Raw genomic sequence first — 12,088 nt, 5'->3', positions numbered from 1 at the left:
AAGATTGACATCTCTGTTATCCAATCAGAAACCTAAAGGAGACATTGAGCGACTAATCAGATAAAGGAATGGGGGCGGACCAACCAGCCGGCCGGCCGCGGGGGCTGGCGGGAGGTGCAAGGTTTCCATGGTGCGTTGACCCGGGAGGTTGGTGAGGTGTCGAGATCTGAGGGTCGGGCTCGTCAGTTATGCAGATGTACAAGGTAAAACCGTATCATTTGGGCGACCAAGCCCGAGAGCTGCCCACCTGCATGTACAAGCTGCCGAATATTCACCGAGCCGCTGCGGACGCTCAGGTAGGAGGTGTTGGTTGGGGAGTTGGACAGGCCTGCACTCCCACAGGCCGCCAGGGACCTCGGGCTGCACATTCCCAGCTGACGTGCCTCTAATTTACCGTTTACAATTTCATCTTACGAGCTAATTTCCCTCTTCATGTTTTAATGCCATTTATTTAGTTATTTTGAAGGTGGTATGGTAAAACTGTTGGTGTAACATAGAAACATAGAAGAGAGGAGCAGGAGTAGGTCATTCGGCCCCTCGAGCCTGCTCCGCCATTCAATAAGATCATGGCTGATCATCCAAATTCAGTACCCTGTTCCTGCCTTCTCTCCATATCCCTTGATCCCTTTAGCCTTAAGAAATATATCTAACTCCTTCTTGAATATATTTAATGAATTGGCCTCTACTGCCACCTTTGGCAGAGAATTCCACAGGTTCACCACTCTCTGGGTGAAGAAATTCCTCCTCATCTCTGTCCTAAATGGCTTACCCCTTATCCTTAGACTGTGCCCCCTGGTTCTAGACTCCCTGACCATCGGGAACATCCTTCCAGCATCTAGTCTGTCTAATCCTGTTAGAATTTTATAAGTTTCGATGAGATCCCCTCTCATTCTTCTAAACTCCAGCGAGTACAAGCCCAATCGACCCAATCTCTCCGCATAGCGTCATTCCTGCCATCCCAGGTATCAGCCTGGTGAATCTTCGCTGCACTCCTTGCATGGCAAGAACATCCTTCCTCAGATAAGGTGACCAAAACTGCACCCAATACTCAAGATCTGGTCTCACCAAGGCCCTGTACAACTGCAGCAAGACATCCTTGTTCCTGTACTCAAACCCTCTCGCTACGAAGGCCAACATACCATTTGCTTTCTTAACCGCCTGCTGCACCTGCATGCTTACTTTCAGCGACTGGTGCACAAGGACACCCAGGTCTCGTTGCACTTCCCCTTCTCCCAATCTATTGCCATTCAGATAATAATCTGCCTTCCTGTTTTTGACACCAAAGTGGATAACCTCGCATTTATCCACGTTATATTGGTTCTGCCCAATCACCCAACCTGTCCAAATCATACTGGAGTTTCTCGGCATCCTCCTCACAGCACACACGCCCACCCAGCTTTGTGTCGTCTGCAAACTTGGAGATATTACATCTAGTTCCCTCGTCCAGATCATTAATTAATATATATTGTGAATAGCTGGGGTCCAAGGTCCGATCCCTGCGGCACCCCACTAGTCACTGCCTGCCACTCGGCAAAAGACCCATTTATTCCAACTCTTTGCTTTCTGTCTGCCAACCAGTTCTCTATCCAAGTCAATACCTTGCCCCCAATCCCATGTGCCTTAATTTTACACGCTAATCTCTTATGCGGGACCTTATCGAAAGCCTTTTGAAAATCCAAATACACCACATCCACTGCTTCTCCCTTATCTATTTTAGCAGTTACATCCTCAAAAAATTCCAGTAGATTAGTCAAGCACGATTTACCTTTTGTAAATCAATGTTGACTTTGTCCGATCCGGTCACTTTTTTCCAAGTGCTCTGCTGTTACATCCTTTATAATGGACTCTAGCATTTTCCACATTACCGATGTCGGGCTTACCGGTCTGTAATTCCCCGTTATCTCTCTACCACCCTTTTTGAACAGTGGGATAACATTAGCTACCCGCCAATCCATGGGTACTGTTCCAGAGTCTATCGAATTTTGGAAGATGACCAGCAATGCATCTACTATTTCTAGGGCCACTTCCTTAAGTACCCTAGGATATTTCAGATGAATACGTGGCTAGAGGAATGGTGTGAGGGGGAGGGATTCAAATTCCTGTGACATTGGAACCGGTTCTGTGGGAGGTGGGACCAGTTCAAACCAGACGGTTTGCACCTGGGCAGGGCCGGGACCGATGCCCTAGGGGGAGTGTTTGCTAGTGCTCTGGGGGAGGGCTTAAACTAAAATGGCAGGGGGTTGGGAACCTGAGCAGAGGGACAGAGGAAAGGGACACAAGGATAAAAGAAAAAGATTGGAAGGAGAAAAACAAAAGTGGCAGTCAGAGAAATCAACAGTTTAAATCAAACATGGCCACATTAAATAATACTATTAATATAATAGGTCTAAGAGCGTTAAAAAAACAAGCCTGAAGGCTTTGTGTCTTAATGCGAGGAGCATTCGTAATAAGGTGGATGAATTAGCTGCGCAAATAGAGGTAAACGATTATGATTTGATTGGGATTACGGAAACATGGTTCCAGGGTGGCCAAGGCTGGGAACTCAACATCCAGGGGTATTCAATATTCAGGAAAGATAGGCAAAAAGGAAAGGGAGGTGGGGTAGCATTGCTGGTTAAAGAAGGGATTAACACAATTGTAAGGAAGGATATTAGCTCTGATGATGTGGAATCTGTATGGGTAGAACTGAGAAATACCATGGGGCAGAAAACATTAGTGGGAGTGGTATATAGACCTCCAAACAGTAATGCGGAGGTCAGGGATGGCATTAAAAGGGAAATTAGAGAAGCGTGCAATAAGGGCACAGCAGTCATCATGGGTGACTTTAATCTACATATAAATTGGGCTAACCAAATTAGTAACAATATTGTGAAGGAGGAATTCCTGGAGTGTTTACGGGATGGTTTCCTGGACCAATATGTCGAGGAACCAACCAGAGATCAGGCCATCTTAGACTGGGTATTATGTAACGAGAAAGGATTAATTAACAATCTTGTTGTACGAGGTCCCTTGGGTCGGAGCGATCATAATATCAAATCAAATCTACTTTTATTGTCATTGTTAGTGCACAAGTGCAGTACAACGAAATGTAGGCTTGCGGCTCCCGAGAGTGTACAATTTGGATTAGGACATTTCAACATACATTTGTACATATATATTAGCATAAATATGACCATAATAAAGTGCATCGGCAGATGTGCAGGCTTTAGTGTTTATTTGTGGAGTTCAGTAGGATGACAGCCCTGGGAAAGAAGCTGTTCCTAAATCTGGTCATACGGGTGCGAATGCATCTGTAGCGTCTTCCAGATGGTAGGAGGGCGAACAGACTGTGGCTGGGGTGGGTAGGGTCTTTGATGATGGTCCGTGCCCTCCGTAGGCAGCGTTTCTGATATATATGTTCTATGGTCGGTAGCCGGGTATGATATAGAATTCTTCATTAAGATGGATAATGAAATTGTTGACTCGGAGACTAGGGTCCTGAATTTAAATAAAGGAAACTACGATGGTCTGAGGAGCGAGTTGGGTAGGATTGATTGGGGAATATCACTCAAAGGGTTGACGGTGGATAGGCAATGGCAAACATTCAAAGACCACATGGATGAACTACAGAATTTGTTCATCCCAGTTTGGCATAAAAATAAAACAAAAAAGGTGACTCAACAGTGGCTAACAAGGGAAATTAGGGATAGCATAAGATCAAAGGAGAGGACATATAAATTGGCCAGAAAAAGCAGTAAAGCTGAGGATTGGGAGCAGTTTAGGATTCAACAAAGGAGGACAAAGGGATTAATTAAGAAGGGGAAAATAGAATATGAGAGTAAGCTTGCAGGGAATATAAAAATTGACTGTAAAAGCTTTTATAGATATGTGAAGAGAAAAAGATTGGTGAAGTCAAGCGTAGGTCCCTTGAGCCAGAATCGGGGGAATTTATAATGGGGAACAAAGAAATGGCTGATCAATTAAATATATATTTTGGTTCTGTCTTCACAAAGGAGGACACAAATAACCTCCCAGAGATGTCGGGGATCATAGGGTCTGATGAAAGGGAGGAACTGAAAGAAATCAGTATTTGTAGGGAAATGGTGTTAAGGAAATTGATGGGATTGAAGGCCGATAAATCCCCAGGGCCTGATAATCTACATCCTAGGGGTACTTAATGAAGTGGCCCTAGAAATAGTAGATGCATTGCTGATCATCTTCCAACATTCGATGGAATCTGGAATAGTACCCATGGATTGGAGGGTAGCTAATGTTACCCCACTATTCAAAAAAGGTGGTAGAGAGAAAACAGGGAATTACAGACCGGTAAGCCTGACATCGGTAGTGGGGAAAATGCTAGAGTCCATTATAAAAGATGTAATAGCAGAGCACTTGGAAAACAGTGACGGGATCGGACAAAGTCAACATGGATTTACAAAGGGTAAATCCTGCTTGACTAATCTACTGGAATTTTTTGAGGATGTAACTGGTAAAATAGATAAGGGAGAACCAGTGGATGTGGTGTATTTGGACTTTCAGAAGGCTTTCGATAAGGTCCCGCATAAGAGATTAGCGTGTAAGGTTAAGGCACATGGGATTGGGGGCAAGGTACTGACTTGGATAGAGAACTGGTTGGCAGACAGAAAGCAAAGAGTTGGAATAAAAGGGTCTTTTTCCGAGTGGCAGGCAGTGACTAGTGGGGTACCGCAGGGATCGGTCCTTGTACCCCAGCTATTCACAATATATATTAATGATCTAGACAAGGGAACTAGATGTAATATCTCCAAATGTGCAGACGACACAAAGCTGGGTGGGCGTGTGTGCTGTGAGGAGGATGCCGAGAAACTCCAGGATGATTTTGACAGGTTGGGTTGATTGGGCAGAAGCATGGCAGATGCAATATAACGTGGATAAATGCGAGGTTATCCACTTTGGTGTCAAAAACAGGAAGGCAGATTATTATCTGAATGGCAATAGATAAGGGGAAGTGCAACAAGACCTGGGTGTCCTTGTGCACCAGTCGCTGAAGGTAAGCATGTAGGTGCAGCAGGCAGTTAAGAAGACAAATGGTATGTTGGCCTTCGAAGTGAGAAGGTTTGAGTACAGGAACAAGGATGTCTTGCTGCAGTTGTACAGGGCCTTGGTGAGACCACATCTTGAGTATTGTGTGCAGTTTTGGTCGCCTTATCTGAGGAAGGATGTTCTTGCCATGGAAGGAGTTTAGCGAAGATTCACCAGGCTGATACCTGGGATGGCAGGAATGACGTATGAGGAGAGATTGGGTCGATTGGGCTTGTACTCGCTGGAGTTTAGAAGAATGAGAGGGGATCTCATCGAAACTTATAAAATTCTAACAGGACTAGACAGACTAGATGCTGGAAGGATGTTCCCGATGGTCGGGGAGTCCAGAACCAGGGGTCACAGTCTAAGGATAAGGGGTAGGCCATTTAGGACAGAAATGAGGAGGAATTTCTTCACCCAGAGAGTGGTGAACCTGTGGAATTCTCTACCACAGAAGGCAGTAGAGGCCAATTCATTTAAAATATATTCAAGAAGGAGTTGGATATATTTCTTAAGGCTAAAGGGATCAAGGGGTATGGGGAGAAAGCAGGGACCGGGTACTGAATTTGGATGATCAGTCATGATCTTATTGAATGGCGGAGCAGGCTCGAGGGGCCGAATGGACTACTCCTGCTCCTATCTTCTATGTTTAGATTATCAGGCCCTGGGGATTTATCGGCCCTCAATCCCATCAATTTCCCTTACACCATTTCCCTACTAATACTGATTTCTATCAGTTCCTCCCTTTCATTAGACCCTATGTTCCCCGACATCTTTGGGAGGTTATTTGTGTCCTCCTTTGTGAAGACAGAACCAAAGTATGTATTTAATTGGTCTGCCATTTCTTTGTTCCCCATTATAAATTCCCCTGATTCTGAATGCAAGGGACCCACACTTGACTTCACCAATCTTTTTCTCTTAACATATCTATAAAAGCTTTCAGTCAGTTTTTATGTTCAATGCAAGCTTACTCTCATACTCTATTTTCCCCCTCTTAATTAATCCCTTTGTCCTCCTTTGTTGGATCCTAAACTGCTCCCAATTGGCTTTTTCTGGCCAATTTATAAGTTCTCTCCTTGGATCTTATGCTATCCCTAATTTCCCTTGTTAGACATGGTTGAGTCACCTTTTTTGTTTTTTTATGCCAAACTGGGATGAACAAATTCTGTAGTTCATCCATGCGATCTTTGAATGTTTGCCATTGCCCATCCACCGTCAACCCTTTGAGTGACATTCCCCAATCAATCCTACCCAACTCGCACCTCATACCATCGTAGTCTCCTTTATTTAAATTCAGGACCCTAGTCTCTGAGTCAACTATTTCACTCTACATCTTACTGAAGAATTCGATCATATTATGATCGCTCCGACCCAAGGGGCCTCGCACAACAAGATTGCTAATTAATCCTTTCCCATAACATAATACCCAGTCTAAGATGGCCTGATCTCTAGTTGGTTTCTCGACATATTGGTCCAGGAAACCATTCCGTATACACTCTCGGAATTCCTCCTCCACAGTATTGTTACTAATTTGGTTAGCCCAATGTATATGTAGATTAAAGTCACCCATGATAACTGCTGTGCCCTTATTGCACGCTTCTCTAATTTCCCATTTAATGCCATCCCCGACCTCCGCATTACTGTTTGGAGGTCTATATACCACTCCCACTAACGTTTTCTGCCCCATGGTATTTCTCAGTTCTACCCATACAGATTCCACATAATCAGAACTAATATCTTTCCTTTCAAGTGTTAATCCCCTCTTTAACAAGCAATGCTACCCCACCTCCTTTTCCTTTTTTGCCTATCTTTCCTGAATATTGAATACCCCTGGATGTTGAGTTCCCAGCCTTGGCCACCCTGGAGCCATGTTTCCGTAATCCCAATCATATCATATTCGTTTACCTCTATTTGCGCAGCTAATTCATCCACCTTATTACGAATGCTCCTCGCATTAAGACACAAAGCCTTCAGGCTTGTTTTTTTAACGCTCTTAGATCTTTTAGAATTATTATTTAATGTGGCCATGTTTGATTTAAACCCTTTATTTCTCTGCCTGTCACTTTTTTGTTTTTCTCTTTCCTATCTTTTTCTTTTATCCTTGTTTCCCTTTCCTCTGTCCCCCAGCTCAGGTTCCTAACCCCCTGCCATTTTAGTTTAAACCCTCCCCCAGAGCACTAGGAAACACTCCCTCTAGGACATCGGTCCCGGCCCTGCCCCAGGTGCAAACCGTCCAGTTTGAACTGGTCCCACCTCCCCCAGAACCGGTTCCAATGTCCCAGGAATTTGAATCCCTCCCCCTTGCACCATTCCTCTAGCCACGTATTCATCTGAAATATCCTTCTATTTCTACACTGACTAGCACGTGGCACTGGTAGCAATCCTGAGATTACTACCTTTTTGAGGTCCTATTTTTTAATTTACCTCCTAACTCCCTATATTCATCTTTTAGGACCTCCTCCTGGTTTTTACCTATATCGTTGGTACCTATATGCACCACGACAACTGGCTGTTCACCCTCCCCTTCCAAAATGTTCTGCAGCTGCTCTGAGACATCCTTGACCCTTGCACCAGAATCCCCTATTAATATAGCTCTCCCCCTCTTTTTCCTCCCGTCCTGTGCAGCAGAGCCACCCCTGGTGCCAGGAAGTTGGCTGCTGCTGCCTTCCCCTGGTAAGCCATCCCCCCCCATCAGTATCCAAAGCGGTATATCTGTTTGAGAGGGGGATGGCCACAAGGGACCCCTGCGCTACCTGCCTGCGCATACTACTCTGCCTGTTGGTCACCTGTTCCCTTTCTGCCTGTGCCACCTTTTATCTGCGGTGTGACCAACTGATTAAACGTGCTATTCACGACGTCCTCAGCATCGCGAATGGTCCAGTATGTATCCAATCGCAGCTCCAGCGCCGCAATGCGGTCTGCCAGTAGCTGCAGCTGGACACACTTCCTGCACGCTTAGTTGTCAGGGACACAGGAAGTGTCCCTGAGCTCCCACATAACGCAGGAGGAGCATACCACGGCACCGGGCTGTCCTGCCATGACTTACCCTTTAATTAATTTAAATTAAACAAATCAATCCCACCAATTTCACTACAGTTAAATGATACATTTAAGGGCCCTGGTTTGCAAACAGTCCCCGCTACACCACAGAGACCTTAAAGTATAAACCACAGAGTTAAAGTTTAAAAAAGAGAGAAATACTCACCAACCAATCACTTACCTGCTTTCTGGTGATGTCACACTTCAGTTACATTTTACTTCTCTCCCTCTCTGAGATTGGAGATTAGTAAACCTACCTGAGTCTCTGGGGACTTTTATAGCCTCGCCGCTCGCGTTTCCTGCCGCTGCCGCTGCGAGGCCTACCTGAGTCTCTGGGGACTTTTATAGCCTCGCCGCTCGCGTTTCCCGCCGCTGCCGCTGTGAGGCCTACCGGAGTCTCTGGGGCCTTTTATAGCCTCGCCGCTCGCGTTTCCCGCCGCTGCAGCTGTGAGGCCTACCTGGTCTCTGGGGCCTTTTATAGCCTCGCCGCTCGTGTTTCCCGCTGCCGTCGCTGTGAGGCCTACCTGGTCTCTGGGGCATTTTATAGCCTTGCCGCTCGCGTTTCCCGCTGCCGTCGCTGTGAGGCCTACCTGGTCTCTGGGGCATTTTATAGCCTTGCCGCTCGCGTTTCTCGCCGCTGCCGCTGTGAGGCCTACCTGAGTCTCTGGGGCCTTTTATAGCCTCGCCGCTCGCGTTTCCTGCCACTGTGAGGCCTACCTGGTCTCTGGGGCCTTTTATAGCCTCGCCGCTTGCATTTCCCGCCGCTGCCGCTGTGAGGCCTACCTGAGTCTCTTGGGCCTTTTATAGCCTCACAGCTCGTGTTTCCCGCTGCCGCTGTACTCACACACTTGGACCAATGCTGTACATTCTATGTATTCTAACAAGATTCTATACAAGTTTAACATAACTTCTCTGCTTTTCAATTCTATTCCTCTAGAAATTAACCCTGTTTTTTTAATGGCCTTATTCACCTGCGTCACTAATTTTAGTGATTTGTGTATCTGTATCCCTAAATTTCTTTTGGATTCTTTTCCAATGAGTAGGTGGTCTTTTCTTCCTACCAAAATGCAGCAACTCACACGTATCCAGATTGAAATTCATTTGCCAATTACATGCCCATTCTGCAAGTCTTCATCAGTATTAACTATACCCTTCAGTACTGTGCACTGTTCTGGCCTCCATATTACGAGGAGGAGGAGGTAGAGGCACTGGAGAAAGTGCAAAAAAGATTGACAAGAATTACACCAGAGCGGAGAGGCTATATAGTGCAAAAAAGATTGACAAGAATTACACCAGAGCGGAGAGGCTATATAGTGCAAAAAAGATTGACAAGAATTACACCAGAGCGGAGAGGCTATGGGCCAGAAATTCCAGGCCAGAAGCGTGAGTGCGCTCGGGGTACTCACGCTTCTGGCCGTTGGAAATGCCGGCGTTCAGCAGGAACAGCGCATGCGGGGAACGCCGGCATTTCCAGACCTCGAGTGCGTGCGACTGCACAGGCAGCGCTTGCGCAGTGAACTTCGTGGATTTCATTCATGAAATCCGTGAGGGTAAGTCCTCAGAACTTACACTGAAAAAAAGCAAGTGTAAAGTGGTTCATTGGCTGCGGAGGAAGATATATTTTATCGTGGAGCTTTTGAAATGCAATATTTTTGTTTGGGAAAGGGAGGGAAGTTATTTTAAGAAATTTTAAGTAAGTTTTAAAGTTAAAAATTTTTTTTTTTTTTTTTTAAAAAGGGTTTTCAGAACGGTAGGTAGAAGGAGCAATTGTGGCTGTGTGAACGGAATGAGTTATGTATGTATGTCCACATATATTCCTTTACGTATATGTATGTATGTTTTATATTCCTTTACTATGAATGTATGTTTTTAATTATGATTTTCCAATAAGTTACTTTCTCTGAAAGTCATAATTAAATAATACATTCATACACATAAGTAAAGGAATATATACATAACACGCAAAGGAATATATACAGACATACATACTTTCAGAAGCTCCACGATAAGAAATATCTTCCTCTGTAGCAACTGTACCCATGCTTTTTTCATGTGTAAGTTGTAATGACTGGACCTCACTGAAAGCATTAATGAAAGCGGCGAATTATACTGCGCACGCGCTGCATGTGCAGTCGCACGCGTTCTGCCTCTGAACCCCTTCGTTCAGAGGACAGGAAATGCCGGTTTTCCCCACATGCACTGTGCATGCTGAAAACCGGCATTTCATCCGGCCAGATGCGTAAGTACCCCGACCGTACTAGCGCATTTGGAAGGGAATTATTGGGCCAACATTTTACATGTCAATAAAATAAAAAATTTAACACTTGCACCACTTGCCCCCTCGCACCTGCGACTGAGGGTCCAAGGAGGTGCATTGCGCAAGAGGTCATCATCGGACGTATCCTCACACTGTTCCCTTTGGAGAACTGTATGAAGTGGTGGAAGGATTTATGGCCGTGATTAACGCTCATTCCGTGACCGTAACCATCTTTGAACCAGCCATTAGGGTGGTTAGTCTTATGGCGGGAGGGTTTTACGGGCTCCCACAACCCATCTGAGGGGGGGGGCCACCAACACCCACGGACGCAAGTATCCCGCTGGATGTCCACCCAGAATTTAAAGTTGGAGCTCCGACTCCACTTGCCGGGACTGTCTGGAGTGGGGTTCAAAACCCTACTGCTTCTGGCCCAGCGGCGGGGATGCTTACTGCTACACAAAAGGCCCACTCCGCACAAAAGGTGACACCCATACGTTTCCTGCGCCTTTTCCCTCCCCGTGTCTGGAGCCCTATGCTGCCATTTCACGTTGCTAATCGGATTGGGCCTTTGTCATAGCGGTAGGATCCCTGCCGCTGGGCCAGATCAGGGTAGGGTTTCGAACCCCGCTCCAGACAGTCCCGGCAAGTGGAGTCGGAGCTCCGGCTCTAAATTCTGGGTTGACATCCAGTGGGATATTTGCGTCCGTGGGTGTGGGTGGCCCCCCCTCCTTGTATAGCTTGTGGGAGCCCGTAAAACCCTCCCGCCATAGGACTAACCGCCCTAATGGCTGGTTCAAAGATGGTTACGGTCACGGAATGAGCGTTAATCACGGCCATAAATCCTTCCACCACTTCATACAGTTCCCCAAAGGGAACAGTGTGAAGACACGTATGACGACGACATTGCTAAATAAATAAATGGAATTTAAAAAATTCTTTTAGGGCTTTTAAAAGTCTTTAAATTGCTTTAATTCTCTTTAAAACTACTTCAGATTACTCAAAATAATGTAAACATTTTAAAAAATTTATAAAAGTTACCAAAATCTTGAAAAAACTTCCAAAAACCTATTTAAACTGCTGCTTTGCATGTAAAAAAGCAAAGCAGCTTGACAGAAACATTGGGGGCGTGTCCAGTGAAACTGAGACCTCAAGGGGCGTGTCTCACTTACACTGCACGCTCCTGGGTCCGTGCTGGCTGCACTCCTGGGCGGCGTGACGTCATACGCTGCCCGGGATTCTTGTTTCAGTTTCTGGAAGTGCAGGCGTCCCTGGAGCTGATCGGCAGGAGCGTGGGGTAAGTGCAAATACGGGGCTTGCATGCGCTGCAAGCCCCGTTCTGGAATTTCTGGCCCTATATAGTGCAAAAAAGATTGACAAGAATTACACCAGAGCGGAGAGGCTATATAGTGCAAAAAAGATTGACAAGAATTACACCAGAGCGGAGAGGCTATATACTATCAGGAAAGACTGAACAGGCTGGGGCTCTTTTCTCTAGAAAAGTTAAGCTAGAGGGGTGACCTCATAGAGATCTTTAAAATTATGAAGGGATTTGATCAGGTAGGTGTAGAGAAGATATTTCCACTTGTGGGGGAGTCCAACACAAGGACCATAAGTATAAGATAGTCACTAATAAATCCAGTAGGGAATTCAGGAGAAACTTCTTTAACCAGAGAGTGACGAGAGTGTGGAACTCACTACCATTTGGAGCGGTTGTAGCGAATAGCATTGATGCATTTAAGGGGAAGTGAGAGA

The 12,088-nt window shown here is 45.7% G+C and overlaps 1 protein-coding gene across 3 annotated transcripts in view; it reads left to right on the top strand.

Moving 5' to 3' along the window:
* Nucleotides 1-86: 86 nt before the first annotated feature.
* The window catches only part of aimp2 (aminoacyl tRNA synthetase complex interacting multifunctional protein 2), a 33,321-nt gene continuing 21,319 nt past the window's right edge, over nt 87-12,088 (top strand). The window contains exon 1 of one of the 3 annotated variants that reach the window (XM_086001106.1): nt 87-296. In XM_086001106.1, the coding sequence (XP_085857232.1) occupies nt 189-296 (108 nt within the window). In that variant the 5' untranslated portion in view covers nt 87-188. The remainder of the gene's footprint in view (nt 297-12,088) is intronic. The other 2 variants (XM_086001104.1, XM_086001105.1) reach the window with 2 other exon arrangements.

This window comes from Somniosus microcephalus, chromosome 11 (genome assembly GCF_052327205.1).
Source record: "Somniosus microcephalus isolate GS21.2 chromosome 11, FLI_Smic_1.0, whole genome shotgun sequence".
Taxonomy (NCBI): domain Eukaryota; kingdom Metazoa; phylum Chordata; class Chondrichthyes; order Squaliformes; family Somniosidae; genus Somniosus; species Somniosus microcephalus.
Note: the sequence above shows the minus strand (reverse complement) of the source record. Positions and strands in the feature narration are given on the sequence as shown.